The 15,335-nt window shown below is 45.6% G+C and overlaps 1 protein-coding gene across 1 annotated transcript; it reads right to left on the bottom strand.

The window, feature by feature from the left end:
* Positions 1 to 3,772: 3,772 nt before the first annotated feature.
* Tbl2 (transducin beta like 2) lies at positions 3,773 to 15,310 on the bottom strand. The gene is made up of 7 exons (XM_051205099.1): positions 15,058 to 15,310; positions 11,857 to 11,978; positions 11,057 to 11,241; positions 8,997 to 9,148; positions 8,329 to 8,455; positions 7,291 to 7,443; positions 3,773 to 6,883 (listed from the first exon to the last, which is right to left on the bottom strand). The coding sequence occupies exons 1-7, from the start codon at positions 15,185 to 15,187 to the stop codon at positions 6,421 to 6,423; spliced, it is 1,332 nt and encodes a 443-aa protein (XP_051061056.1). The 5' UTR covers positions 15,188 to 15,310; the 3' UTR covers positions 3,773 to 6,420.
* Positions 15,311 to 15,335: the final 25 nt, after the last annotated feature.

Here is a 15,335-nt window from a genome sequence, read left to right as displayed (position 1 = left end):
CAAAGCATGGCTACAATAATCCTAAAAACCACTTTGAATGTTAACTGTGTGTATATACCGTGTCTGCATGTCTGGGTGTGAAAGCCACATATTTTTGGTGTCGAAGTCTCTCCTTTGTTGTAGAATATTAAAGATGTGTTAATTTGTTTATGCTGTGGACCATTTAATGATAAAAAGATGTGTTGCATTCTTTTATGTTGCATTTGTTTAGCTCTGTGAAACTATGTTATTGTGTCTGTCTAAAGTACCTGACTGGTCTAATAAAGAGCTGAATGGCCAATGTGAGGCAGCAGAAAGGATAGGCAGAGCTGGCAGGCAGAGAGAATAAATTAAAGAAATCTGGGAAAGAAAGATGGAGGACGGAGAGAAGAGATCAGCCAATCAGCCAGACATGGAATAACAAAGAGAGAAAAGGTATACAGAAAGGTAAAAGCCCAGAGGCAAAAGGTAAATGGGACCATTTAGGTTAAGAGAAGCTAGCTAGGAATAAGTCAAGCTAAGGCTGGGCACTAATAGGAAAGAATAAGGGCCTGGGTGTTTATCTGGGAGTTGGGTGGCAGGCCCCCCAAAGAGTAAAGAGCAAAGAACAAAAAACAAACAACTATACTGGTTGGCTTGGAGCTTGCTGACTGGGTGACACCTCCGTTTTCCTTTTTGTTGTTTTGGTATTTTGAGACAGTTTCTCTGTGTAGCCCTGGCTGTCCTGGAACTTCCTTTTTAGATTAGACTGGCCTCAAACTCACAGGGTTAACCTGTCTCTGTCTCCCAAGTCCTGGGACTAAGGACTAAGCGCAAGAGCCACCATGCCCAGTTCCTCCAGGGGCTTTTGGAATTTAACTCAGGTCCTCAAGCCTGTAGGGTAAGTGCTGTAGTGACTGAGCTATCTCCAAGAAGATTTTGTTTATTTCTTTTTGGGTTTTTTCGAGATAGGGTTTCTCTATGTGTAGCTCTGGCTGTCCTGGGACTCACTCTGTGGAGACCAGGCTGGCTTTGAACTCAAGAGATCCACCTGTTTCTGCCTTACAAGTGCTGGGATTAAAGGCATGTGCCACCATGGACTTGCCTTTTTATTTTTCTTTTAAGCATTAAAAAAATTGTTGTGGCTGGGCAGTGATGGCACATGCCTTTAATCCCAGCATTTAGGAGGCAGAAACAGGTGGAGCTTTGTGAGTTCAAGGCCAGCCTGGTCTACAGGTAAGTTCCAGGACAGGCTCCAAAGCTACAGAGAAACCCGTATCAAAAAACAAAATAAATAAAAACTGTGTTTATGAACATATAGCATAGCACCTGTGGAGGTCAAAGAGTAACTTGCAGGAGTCAGTGGGGACAGGAATCAAAGTGAGGTCAGGCGCAGTAGGAACTTTTATCAACTAAATCATCTATCATCAGTCATTTTTGTTTTTATGAAGACAGGATGCCACTGAATAGCTCTGGCTGACCTTGAACTCACAGAGATACACATGCTTCTGCCTGCCAAATCCTGGGATTAAGGGCAAGGGCCACCATGATCTTTTCTTCCTTCCTTCCTTCCTTCCTTCCTTCCTTTCCCTCCCTCCCTCCTTCCCTCTTTCTTTCTTGATAAAAGGTCTTAATATGGGGCTGAAGAGATGGGTCAGAAGTAAGAGTACTTACTACTCTTCCAGAGGACCAAGGTTCAATTCCCAGCACCCACATGGCTGTTCACAATTATCTAGAACTCCAGTTCCAGGGGACTCAACAACCATGGCAAAATACCAATACCAATGCACATAAAATTAAAAAAAAAAAAGTCTTACCATGTAACTAGGGATGACATGCAACTGGCTATGTAAACCACACAAGTCTTGAAACAATTCTCGTTTCTGCCTCCCAAGTGCTAGGATTAGGCATGCACCACCACAATGGCTAGAGTAATCTTTTACACAGGCCTTTCTGTGTACTTTTCTGTTTTCTTAAATTTTAAGTGACTGGTAAAAATAGATTATACACTGTCAGTTTTCTTTTCTTTAAAAATTATTTAACTGTTTATGTGTGTTACTTGCCTGCATAATTCATCATATGTCTGATGTCTGCCTAGGTCAGAAGGTGTTGGGAATAAACTTAGGTCCACTGAAACAGCAACAATTCCTCTTAACTACTGAGCTCCAGCCAGTCATTTTTTTTTTTTTAAATTAACAATTTCATTTTTGTGTACCAGTGTTTTGCCTGCATACATGTCTGTGCATCATGTACATGCAGTGCCTTTGGAGGCCCAGAAGATGACATCAGATCCCCTAGGCATCGAGTCCCAGTTGTGAGCCACCATTGTGGGTGTTAGAAATTGATCCTGGGCCCTCTAGAAGCACTAAGAAGGCAGAGGCAGGAGGATCTCTGTGAGTTCAAAGCCAGCCTGGGCTAGAGTTCCAGGACAGGCTCTAAAACTACACAGATAAACCCTGTCTCGAAAAACGAAACAAATCACTTGGGAGGTAGATGCATGTGAATCTGTGAGTTGGAGGCCAGCCTGGTCAACAGAGCCAGTTCCAGGACAGCCAGTGCTACACAGAGAAACCCTGTGTAGAAAAACAAAACAAACAAACTCATTGTGTGTATGAATGACACATGCAGTCAAAGGGCAGTGATTGCTCTCTCCACCTTCATGTGGAACCTGGGATTGAACTCAGGCTACAGGCTTGTGTAACAAGGTTCTTTATACACTGAACCATCCTTGCCTCAGCTTTCTGAGTGATAGGATTATTAGGTAAGCTACCACCATGTTCAGCTCCCCCATTTGTTTTGAAAAATTAAAAGCTTTCAGAAATAGTGTTAAATTTGTGTTTTAGACAGCCTGTGTAGCATAAGGCAGACTCATGATTCTTCAATTTCAACTTGCCAAGTACTGGGTTACAAGAATGCACTACCACAACCTGTATAAAACCAGTGTATTGATGCTGCATCCACTCTTGAGGATCATAAAAACTTGGCAGTCTCTGTTAGCAGCTAGACACTTTTCCTAGGGCAATAGGCAATAAGAACGGCACTGTTCTATCCCTGGGCAGTCTGTGCAATGACCTTTTGTAAGGCTCTCACTTGTTAGAATTCATAGTTACCAGGCATGAAGATGCAAGGCTGTCAGTCCTGCTAGTCAAGAGGATAAAGCTAGAATATCTCAAGTTCAAAAGCAATTAAGTGAGATACTAGCTTAAAGTAAAGGTAAAAAGAGCTGTGTGTAGCACATGTCTTGAATCCCAGTACTCATGAAGCAGAGGCAGATAGATGTCTATGAATTCTAGGCCAGCCAAGGTTACAAAGTGAGACCATCTCAAACACACACACACACACACACACACACACACACACACACACAAATGGGTTTGGGGGAAGAACACATGTCTAATCCCCAGTGTAAAACACAAACATGCACACAGAAAGAAGCGACACAGCAAGTTGGACAGGACATCATTTATTCCCTTTTTACAGATGAGGAGCTTCTGTGATCACCTCAGGTCACTGACTTGGCTGATAGGGAACAGACTCTGACTTCAGTGGCTCAGCATTCTTGGGTTCCCTACCTTCCCTCCACAGCCATGACACTAGTTACTTCTCAAAATAGACATGCAAAAGCAAGTAGAAGCCTTTTCAGCTGCTTCTGACAACCACAGCAGACATACATCCACCAGACCCCACACAGCGAGAGGGAGATGTATTCAGAAACTCAAATCTGGGTGTGGCCATACTGCCCTCAATATGGCTGATTTCATCAGAAAACTGAATCTACACTGGAGAGCAAAGCGCACAAAAGAACACCAGTGGCTTTTCTTTTTTTTTTTTTTGGTCAATTACTTCTAGTGTGAGTTCTATTTATTGAGAGCTTACTCTGTCCCCCCAGCTACTTGACTTGGGACCCAGAACAAGGTAGACAAACAAGGATTCTGCCTTTGTGAAGCTCATGTTCCAATGCATTCTTCAGCAATTCACAAACTAGTGCTGGAGGTTTAGTGGCAGAGCATTTGCCCAGTAAGGGGCTGCAGCTATGGCTGAGCAGGAGAACCTTTGCTGAGAATCTCCCAGGGAAGGAGAGGCAGCAGCTGAGCAGGAGAGCCACTGTCCCACTGTCTAGCATCTCCTAGCAAGGGCTGGGGCATGGCTCAGCAGGTGAGCAACTATCTACCCTGCAGGAGGCTCAGGATTGCACCCCCAGGACTGCAAAATGAAAAGCAAGGAACAATCCTTAAGTGCCAATGAGTCTGATGAGCTGTATCTTACATCAGTGTTTGATGCAGTTCACAATGGTGCCTCATTTCAAGGTAAGGTACCGACATTTAATTTCTCTGAAACTGGCAACTCTGAGAAAATTCTTAAACAATACATAGCAGCTATCAACCTTTATGCATCCAGGACACAGGCCCTCCAGCCCACTGCAGTCTCTACCATTTCCTCCCACTTCACAACTAGGTGATCTGCCTACTTCCCACTTTTGCTACACACATAACTGCCCCTGTCACTGGCACTGGAGCAAAATACACAGCCAAACAAGATCATTTCAGAGACTACCAAGTCATACAAAAGAAAGAAAAGCACCAACGCAACTGGCAGGGCAGGATTGGTGGAAAGGGCTACTTCGGATGGAGTGTTTGAAGAGGCAACTGTTTGGACTGAATCACATTGACAAGTCTGCCAACAGAAAGGAAAAATGCTTGCAGCAAACAAGAGGGACCAGCCCATACTGGGGCCTGTGAACTGCTTGGGTCAGCAAAGAAACAGCAAGAATGTGGTGGGCTGGACCATCGCAAAGAAAGACCCCAGGAGGGGTTAAATATCACTATACTATGCAGGCCAAAAAGACAGTTCAGGGTTTTAATCTAAGAGCAGAGGGAAGCCTTTCTAGGGTTTCTAATTGGGGAATAGCATGATCTGTTTTATGTTTTTCAAAAGCTGGCTAAACTATGTAGAAAAGTGACTTGAAGTAATGAAGTTGGAAACAGAAGTTACTATACATACAGTATGTGACAATGGCTAAGACCAGGATGGTTAACAGAACATACGGAGAGACAGCAGATGCTGCAGGTCATCTGGGTGCAGTAGTGGTGGTGGGAGGGGGACGACAAGGGAGCCATCAAGGTCAACTTCAGGGTTGTGCCTTTTCTACATTCTGTAGCATTGAGGACGCTGGAAGAAGCCCTACTTATAAGCAAGAGATCAAAATTAACTGTGATGGATACTTTTTGCTAGATTCACGCATTCCTAGGTTCCTGACATCTTCCTCACCCCTTGAATCCAAGTAGTCTTCAAATGTATATGTCTGAGATCCAATCTCATTGGATGTAATCTACTTCATCCCCATTATTGTCTTAAATTCATTACTGTGCAGCCCCATGTCTACATCCCCTGTAGCTGTGAATGAAGAAAAAGCACTTCAGACATCAGCTTCTAGGTCCTTCCCACCAATTTTTACTGTGACAGCAGACCCAGTCTTGTCTAAATGTGTTAGCCGGCATCACTAGCTAGTTTCATGAAGCAAGCACTGAAGTCATGAATCCAAGAGGTCTCCAATAGTGAGGAGTGCCCTGTTAAGATGGCATTACTTCTCAAGGCACGTGAACCAAATCACCATATGCAACCAAGATGAATGAGCAAGCCAAGGCCCAAGAAACTTGGGCTTCCCGAGGGCTGTGGTTTTTTCCCATTGGTTGCAGACCACAGTTTGATCCCAAGTTTACCTGATAGTTAAGAACCTTCAACAGCACTGTTATATTCCACGCACGGGAACTTTGGAATGCTCTTAGCCTCAGAACATCTTTTCAAGAAGGCTACAGAGAGCATCGTTCCCCATTTTACAAATAAGAAAACTGAAGCCCAGAGCAAAAAAAATCTCTAATCAAGATCTCTCCATATGGAGCCCAGGAGGTCCTGGAATTCACTATGTAGTCCAAGCTGGACTTGAACCCTTGATCCTTCTTCCTGTCTTTGCCTGTAGTGTGCTGAGATTATAGAACAGTACCTTAATTATTTCTTGCTGGTAACAGGAGCCTGGTCCAGGTGGAGATTCACCTTATAGCATTATAAAACACATTCTACCTCCTTATAAAACAGCCACCTTGTTCTCTGGTATTCCTCAGGTTTTACCTCAACACTCACAAACTTCTTTGGGTGTCAGAGTCTTTTGCCACAGTCAAAGGCTTTGATCTCTCTCTCTTCTCTCTACCCCTCTTCTCAGTGTTGGGTGAAGACAGAGTCCACCCTTGGGCCCATGAGAAAATAGCACCTTTCAGTTTGGGAGGAGTCAAACAAGAAGAGAGAGAGAGAGAGATCTAAGTATGCAAGAACAGTTTCAATGGGAAAAAGTGGGGGCCCCACCAGGAAGAATACTGGGAAGTTCCTCCAGGTCTCCACACCCAGAGGCACCTGGGAAGAAGAATAGCAACCACTGGGGCAGGGAGCCAGACCCATCCAGAGCCAGAGTCATTTCTTTAGGGCACCCAGGTTCTTTAGGGCCTCCTGGGCCTGGGCCAGCTGTTGCTGCAACCTCTGGCGGGTGCTCTCGCTGGATGCCCGCTTCAGGAGGCCCTGCATCTCCTCTACCACAGCCCGGTGGCCAGGAGTGTTGTGGAAGAGCCGCACTGCACGGTCCCCACAGGAGGCCAGGAAGCGGCCAGTGGTATCAAAAGTCAAGTCAGCAATACACTCCCCATGGACACACTCGAAGCATTCCTCCTTCTCCCCACGCCTCGTGTTGAAGAGATGAATACTGGTGCCAGTGGCCAAGGCCAGGACATGGGTGTCAGGGGAGAGGGCCAGGCGGCAAGGCATGCTGCTTGCCTCTTCAAAGCGGCCTGTCCTTAGCAAGTAGGGGTCCTGTTGCTTCTTGTATTCCACATCTGTGTCCCACAGCTTCCATGTGCCATCCTTGGAGACAGAGGCCATCCTGTAATGTGGGAAATCACAGCTAGAGCCTCAACAACCCCGGCTTAGAAAGGCACTGGAGCAGCCCAAGGAACTGCAGCTAGGACTTGGCAAGAATCAAGTCCTCCACCATTTTCAGACCAGCAGCCCAGGCCTCCTGCTCAACCCAGCTTGCTGGTTCACTCCTATAACCCCAGCACTGGGGGCTGAGGCAAGGGCAAGAGGATCAATGTGAGTTAAAGGCCAGCCTGGGCTACCAGGTGAGACCCTGTCTCAACAACCACAAACAGAACAAGATAAAATAAAAAAAATTGCCAAGCAAGGCAGTACACACCTATCTAAATCTCAGTGCTTGAGGCAGGTGGACCAGGACTTCAAGGTCAGCCTTGGCTATCTGTACTAAAAAAGAAAACACACTGATGCACTCACCTCCGAGAGTCATTGGAGAAGGCGAAAGAGTGGACAGAGGCAGAGTGGCCCTTCAGCTCAAAGGCTCGCTGCACCTCCTGGAATTCCCCTTTCTTCCCGAAGCAGACCTCCCAGACCTTCACATCTGGGGTGAAGCCACACGAACCCACAAACCTGTCACATAACCCAAACTCTTAAAACTCAAATAAAGACATCTTGTTGCTAACAAATCTTAGCCATCTCTCTTTCCTGACAAATAGTACCTTTTGTTGTTGCTAGGCATGGATCTAGGGTCTTATTAAATACAAGGCAAGAGATTTACAGCTAGAGCCCCAGTCTAAGGAACCTTTTAAAAGTGTTTCTGTGTCAGGCATGGACAATCCCAGCTAGTCTGGAGGCTGAGGCAGGCGGATCTCAAGTTTAAGGCCTTCCTGGGCAGTATGGAAAACTTAGCAGGAGCTTGTCTCAAACTAAAATTAAAATCAGTATAACAAGACTGGGTGTAGTGATGCATGCTTTTAATCTCAATGCTCAACAGGCAAGAACAGGTGGATCTCTTGTGAGTTTGAGACTACCCTGGTTTATATAGTAAGTTCCAGTCTGGCAAGGGCTACTCACTGAGATCCTGTCTCAGAACAATAAAACCAAACAAAAATTTTAAAAAGGCCAGGCATGGTGGCACATGCCTTTAATCCAAGATCTCAGGAAGCACAGGCAGGTAGATCTTAGTGAGTTCCAGGCCAGCCTGGTCTACATAATAATCGCCAGTGATATACAGACAGCCCTGGACTCAGTAACAAAACAAGTGAAATGAAGCCCCTAAGTAAGTGAGAGCCTTCCGATGATGTGCAGTGGTTGAGTGTTTGCCTAACATGTACAGTGCTCTGGCTCCCATCAGCAGCACTGCGAAAATAAATACACCTTAGGTAACAAACAGACACTAGGACTATAGGAGCTTTCGGGAAATCCTTTCACTGTTTGGAGAGCTACAACTGATACCCAGATGTCCTCACCCACACCTCAAAACCACCTGAGCTCTGTACCTGTCCTCTTCCTTACCTGCTACATGGGGAGATAACAGCGTAAGTGTTATTCATCTGGTTGGTGTTGATTGTGGACAGCACCTGACCTTTCAGATTCCAGATAAGAATAGTTGTGTCACTGGAGGCTGTCATGATAAACTTCCCTGACAAGGAGAAGAAAGTTGTGAGGCCAGGACCATGACCAAACCATCACCTCCCAAAGAAACAAGGCATTATCAACTCATTCGACAAATATAACTCAGGAGGCTGGGAAGATGTCTCAGCAGATGGAGGTACTTGTCACCAAGCCTGATAATCTGAGTTCAACTCCCATGTGTTGAAAAGATTGGGCTGACCTCTACAAGTAATTCTCTGACCTCCACATACATGTGTGCTATCACACGCACACACGCAAATGTTAAGAATGGGGGAGAGGGGGCAGGACCTGGAGAGATGGCTCTTCCAGAGGACCTGGCCTTAATCCCCAGCACCCACATGGCAGCTCACACTTGGCTGAGACTCTAGTCCCAGGGCACCCCATGCCCTCTTCTGGCCTCTGTGAGTACTGCATGCAGGTGGTGCACAGACATACACTCAGGTAAAACACCCAACACATAAAGTAAAAATGATCTTTACAACAGACAAAACAAAGAACAAGGCACTTTTGCATGCCTTGAGTGAGCTCCATGCACTAGACTTCCCTACCTGTGTCAGCAATGCCAATGTTGATGATGGACGCCTTGTGCTTTTTAGGAAAGTCCTGCGGGGTGGCTGTGAAAGTAAAGCCCCCATCTTCTCGCTTGGCCATCTTAAAGACACGGAGGGTGTCACCATTGGCCAGCCAAACAATGAAGGCTCTAAGAGACAGCAAAAGAGAGGTCATTTCTTCACCTGGACAGAGGCTTAAGTGCTCTAAATTCCGGGGTGTGTGTGTGTGTGTGTGTATGATCAAGACTGTCCCTCTTGCTCTGCTGTATAGCCTTTTATTAATTTTTTTCATTTTACATAACCTCAGTTCCCTGTCTCTCCTCCCCACTTCCCACTCATTTTACTATAGATCCCTTGGTTCAAAATCTCTTTCTTTTTTTAACTCTAAAATTTTTCTTTATGTTTGCACACCATATACCTGATGCCCTTCGAGGCCAGAAGAGGACATTGGCTCCCTTGAGACTAGACTTATAGACAACTGTGAACTGTCATGTGGGTGCTGAGAATTGAACCTGAGTCCTATGTAATAGCAGCCAGTGCTCTAAACCCCTGAACCATCACCACTCCAGCCCTTCAAAATCTCATAAAAACTATTCAGAAAGCCAATGAAATAGTTCCGCAGGTTAAAAAGCACAGCTTGGCAAGGCTAATGTGACTTGAGTTCAATACTCAGGAACCCATATAGTAGAAGGAAAAAACCCCAACTTTTGTTGTCCTCTGTCCCCCACACACAAAGAGCACAGTAATTCAAGGACAGAGATGCATCTCAGTGGTAGGCTCTGGGTTTGAGCTTTAGCACTAAAACATTAAAAAATACCCTTCCTAAATAGAAGAGGCCTTGAGACTTAAGAAGCAGGAAGCCCTGAAAGTCACAAGACTCCTAAGGCCCCTCTCCAAGTTTACAGAAGTGGTAAACAATTGCTGGGATGAGAAGACTGTTTGCTGGAGCTGCCTTAAAGACCAATAAGCAGCTCCAAGATAGTTTTTGTGAGTGATTACCCACAGTGGGGTGCACATTTTATGATTTGGCTCACAAAGAGTAGTCCATGTTATTGTTTGTTTTTCAAGACATGGTTTTTCTTTTGTAGCTTTGGAGCCTATCCTGGAACTCACTCTGTAGACCAGGTTGGCCTCAAATCACAGAGATCTACCTGCCTCTGCCTCCCAAGTGCTGGGATTAAAGGTGTGCACATCATTGCTCAGCCACTACTTTTAAGAATCTTCTTACCCATATTCCTGTAAGCAACCCCAATAAACTCACTTGTTTGCAAAGCTACACATGGCACAATCACTCGTTGGTCTGTTATTGATGCCCTATCTAGGTTAAACAGACATTTGTGGGCTGGAGAAATGGCTCAGTGGTTAACAGCACTGACTGCTGTTCCAGAGGACTGAGTTCAATTCTCAGTACTCACATGGTAGCTAAAAACTGTAACTCCAAGATTTGACACCCTCAAACAGACATGTATGCAAAGCACCAATGCAAATACTATAATTAAAACTAACAGAGGATTGCTCATGTTTCCCTAAACAAGGCACTCGGGGCCACATTGAATCACAGCACTGGGGAGAATGGGGCAGATAGATTACACAAGTTCAAGGGCAAGCTGCATCATACAGTAAGAACAACAAACAAGGTCCTGTGTCCTGTCTTAACCAACAAACTAAAACAACTAACAAAAACCCACAAAGCAAGAAAGGCTGTGAGCATGTGTGATTCCCTGAGTTCAGAAAAGAGGAAAAAATAAATAAAAAGGATCCTCCTAACTTTGGTTCCTTTCATTTCTAGAATGTAGGAAGTCCTAAGAGTTTCCAAAATTCATGGCAAAACTAGATTTTGGAACATCCAGGAGAGGAATGATTTCCCCCTCTTTGCTTCCCTTTTGTAGTGCGGAGCCTCCATGGGGCCAGAGGAAGTGCCCATAATCTATGGATGCTCTCTTTATGTCATCCCAGGTAGAATCTTGGTCCCTCCTCACTAACCCCACTGGACTTGGGAAGGCCAAAGCCAGAAGCTGGGCTTTTGCAGGCAAGCCTGAGGCTCTGTCCTGTCCCACCTGCAGTCAGGACTGAAGCGCACCAAGGTGGCATGGTCCAGCTCCACATTGGCTCTCATACTGCGGTGTTCCCGCTGAAGGAAATCTTTGGTGCTCCAGATTCGGACAGTTCGGTCATCAGCACAGGTGGCCAGATACTTGCCATTGCTACTGAAGTCCATGCAGGATATATTCCCACTATGGCTCTAGGGATAAGAATTCAGTAAGTATAAATGACATCTTCTCCAGTGGATTTTGAGGCTGAACATAGTGGCCCTGATGCCCGAGTGACCAACAAGCCAAGGATAGAACAGAATAAGCTAGTCCTGGCAGTTCAGTTCTACAATCCCAGCTACTCAGGAGGCTGAAGCAGTAGGATCTCAAGTTCAAGGCTTGCCTGGGCTACAGAGAAAATCTAAAGCCAACCCAAACAATTTAGTAAAACTATCTCAAAATTAAATAATATAAGGAAATAAACAGTAGAGTGGGCTAGGATTGTAGCTCAGCAGTAGAGTGGCTACCTACAATCTCCCAGTAAGGTGCTTAGCTGAAGAGCACTTATGTAGAATCTGACAATTAAGGACTGGAGGTATAACTCAGCAGTAGAGTGCTTGTGCTCATCTAACATGCACGAAGGCCTGGTACTACAAGAGGGTTTTTGGGGCGGGGGAGTAAAGGGCCAGAATAGGGTAAGTCTACTCTCTTGGTAAACAGTAGAGGCATATGTAATATGCACAGATTACTACAAAAGATAAAGTCTGTGGGGGTTTGGGTCTTCACTTTCATATAACATGTGTTCAGTAACCAGGAGCAGCAAATACCTTTAATGCTGCAGCCAGAAGGCGGTGGCTGAAGCTGTGTTGCTGAGGCTTCTCCTTGCGAATCCGCTGATTCTGTTTCTGCTTCTTGGATCCTGAGTTTTTGGCTTCATTTACTTTTTGGCCTAGAAGAAATAGTCATGTCATTTATCCATGCACTCACTCAGAAGTATCTACTGAGTACCTAGGACTTGCCCAGGCTCTGGGTAGAGCACCAGGGCATGAGCCAGGTATGGCCCTTGTCCTTGAAGAAAGAAAGTGATATGTGTAGAAAGAGGCTTGGAAGGTTTGGAGAGGGAGGGGGGGGGTGCTTCAGTAGGTAAACTGCTTGCTCTCCAAGTATGAGGGACGTGAGTTTGATACCTACAACCCACATAATAACACCAGGTACCAAAAAAAAAAAAAAGCCAGGTGGTGGTAGTGCGTGCCTTTAAATTCAGTACTCAGGAGGCAGAGGCAGGTGGATCTCTGTGAGTTTGACCAGCCTGGTCTACAGAGCAAGTACCAGGACAGGCTCCAAAGCTACACAGAGAAACCCTGCCTCAAAAAAAAAAAAAAAAAAAAAAAAAAAACAGGTACAGCGGCATAAGGCATATACTTGTAAATCTCAGCACTGGGGGGATGGGGGGGTGGAGTAACTTAATGGTAGAGGGCTTGTCTAGCATATGCAAGGTTTCAAGTTCAATTTCCAGATGCACTAAACACAAACAAATAAATGAAGCTGGAGATGGTTCAGTGATTAAAACATATATTACTCTTTCAGAGAACCAGAGTTTGCCTCCTGGCACTCAAATCAGGTGGTTCATAACCAAACATAACTCTAGTTCCAGAGAACATGGCACCTTTGGGCTCCAAGGACACCTTTACAAATATGGACAAACCAACAGACATATATAATTTTAAAAATATTTAAGCTTTTTTTTTTTTTTTTGGTTTTCAAGATAGGGTTTCTCTGTATTGTTTTGGAGCCTGTCCTGGAACTAGTTCTGTATAGACCAGGCTGGCCTTCAACTCACAGAGATTCACCTGCCTCTGCCTCCTGAGTGCTGGGACTAAAGGTGTATGACAGTAACGCCTGGCTAGCTTTAAAAAAAGAAAAAGAAAAAGCTTAGAAATCAGACCTGAGTTGGATTTGGTCTTTATCACTGAGTGATCTTTTTTTCTGTTTTTAAAGCCACACTGAGAACTGAAAACTATAGTCCCATGTATGCTAAGAGTACATACTCTATATTCCCAGGCCTCAGAGTGATCTTGCAAAGGCTGCTTGCTGAGTCTGTACAGCACTCTCTGAGCTGACACAGCTGGCTGGGTTCTCAGCATGGCCAGTGTAGTGTGGATTCTATTCCAGCAACTCCAATGTAGGCAATAATACACACAATGGAACCTTAAGAATCTGATCTTGGCTAAGTTATTTAAGTGCTTCAAGCCTTGATTTCCATAAAAAGATACTGAAACCAGGCTTGGTAGTGTATGCCTACAATTCTAGCCCTCAGGAGGTAGAAGCAGGAAAATTAGGAGTTCAAAGTCAGACTGGGCTACATACTGAATACAAGGCAAGGGCAACCTGGACTTCCCTTAAAACAAACAAACAAACAAAAAAAACCAATCAAGCAAAAAACCAAAAGTTGAGAATTGAATGAGATAGAAATCAAGCTACAAGCCAAAAGTACTCCTACACCGATGAAAAAGCTAAGAGGTTATGGATAGTCATAGTGTAACATACTGGCAGTTGGATTACAAGGACTGCAGACTAGCCTGGGCTACACAGTGATACCCTGTAATTAAACCAACCATTAGTTTATCTGAAAGAAACAAAGTTTAAGGCAGAGTTGGGCTGGAGAAATAGATGGCTCAGCTTGGTAAACCATAATAAGCCCAAGTTCAAATCCACATAGAAGATAACTGACTCCCAAGAAAGTTGTCCTCCAACCTCCACACACACAGTGACATACAAAACAAGTTAAAGTATTTAAAAGAAAAAAATCTTGGGAGAACTAGGTTACCCATAAAGCTGATATGGGAAAATGCTCCCTAATTCTTACAGGAACTAAAACCTATTGGACTTGCTACATGCAATCTGCCTCTAAGTTATCCGTGTTGACCCTAGGAGCCACACCAGATGCTGGACTGTTTATTATTTCAGTACTGGGATAAAACCCAGCACCTTAGGTGTCATAGGGAAGACCTTTATCACTGAGCTGTGCTCCTGGCCTCTCACTAGGGGTCCTAGGTCTAAGGCTGAGTCATGCCCCCAGCCTCTAAATGTTGCTTTGGGATCCCTGCCTTCTTCAGTTTTGGCACTGACAGAACTACCTTTCTTCTTTGGCCTCCCTGGAAAAATCTTACACTGCCATCCTTGAACAGCTCATCACAAGTGGGGGTAGGTGGGAGGTAGCTCAGGGGTACAGCACTTGCACAAGACCTTGGGTTCCACATAGCCAGCACCAAACCAGGGTAGGAATTGGGGGAAGGGAGAAAGAGACCTGTACATTCCAATGCTGAGACTGAGGCAGAAGAATCCAAGAGTTCAAGGCCAGCCTGGACTACAATAAAAACCTGTATCAAAACAAACAAATCCACCACAATGGGCCCCCTACCCTAAGAGTTCCAGATCCCCACCTTCCATCCCCTCAAAAGAACAAAACCAAACCAAAAAGCAGGACCATCCTTGTTCCCTTTATAGTATTGACTCTTCTGCGAAATTTAATACACTGTATTATTTCGCTTGCATTTTCAGATGCTTACAATTCAGATCTACAGTGTAGAGGGGCACTTTTACATGCTTCTCATTTACTGAACGAACTAAAAGGGAGCTTATCAATAATAGGTAAGCGTTCAGTGAACGTTCCTGTCCGTCAGAGTTGGCCGAAGAGCATTTGCAAATGACCCCATTTTCCAACAACGTGACCGCACTGCAAACTTCGGGAGTTAACTAAGTTTTCATAGCAGCCCCGGGAACGGGGAGGGTGTGGTGGGTGTCCCAGGAAAAGTCACCTCCAACCTAGGAGCGTAGCACCCAGGTTCCAAAGATTCCTGCCCCCCGGGAGTGTAACCAACCCGGAACGTGCAAGCCGATGTCTGCACCGGAGGTTTATCTCACAACCGGGCAAAATGAGGTTCATGAGTCTCCAGGGTCCTCGCACCACGCGGCGGCCGGGGGTAAAGTCCTCACAGAGTCACCGCAACCCGGTCCGGTATACTTACACACGGGCTGGCTAATTTTGTCCTCCTCGGCCCGCAGCCAGCCTCGGGCCACCGCCGCCGTGGCCACTAGGGCCAGCAGCCCCACCAGCAGGGACAGCCCCACGAGCTCCGGCATCTGCGGCAGCTCCATGTCTGTAGGACTGCTGCCACCTCAGCCTACGACGCCGGCGTCCTCACGTCTCGGCGCACGAGGGGCGGGGGAGGACAGTTGGCGCGCCTCGAGGGGCGGGACCGGCCGGTGTTGAGCTCTTTGGGGCGTGGCCTGGCCCTGAGCGTGC

Source organism: Phodopus roborovskii, unplaced genomic scaffold, assembly GCF_943737965.1.
Source record: "Phodopus roborovskii unplaced genomic scaffold, PHOROB, whole genome shotgun sequence".
NCBI classification, from domain to species: Eukaryota; Metazoa; Chordata; class Mammalia; order Rodentia; family Cricetidae; genus Phodopus; species Phodopus roborovskii.
Note: the sequence above shows the minus strand (reverse complement) of the source record. Positions and strands in the feature narration are given on the sequence as shown.

Coding starts and splice junctions, on each gene's coding strand:
- Tbl2 (XM_051205099.1), bottom strand. CDS start 15,187: ATGGAGCTGCCGCAGATGCCGGAGCTCGTGGGGCTGTCCCTGCTGGTG. Junction 11,242..11,856: donor TTCTGGCTGCAGCATTAAAG/GTATTTGCTGCT, acceptor TCTTATCCCTAG/AGCCATAGTGGGAATATATC. Junction 7,444..8,328: donor GTTATCTCCCCATGTAGCAG/GTAAGGAAGAGG, acceptor GTTATGTGACAG/GTTTGTGGGTTCGTGTGGCT.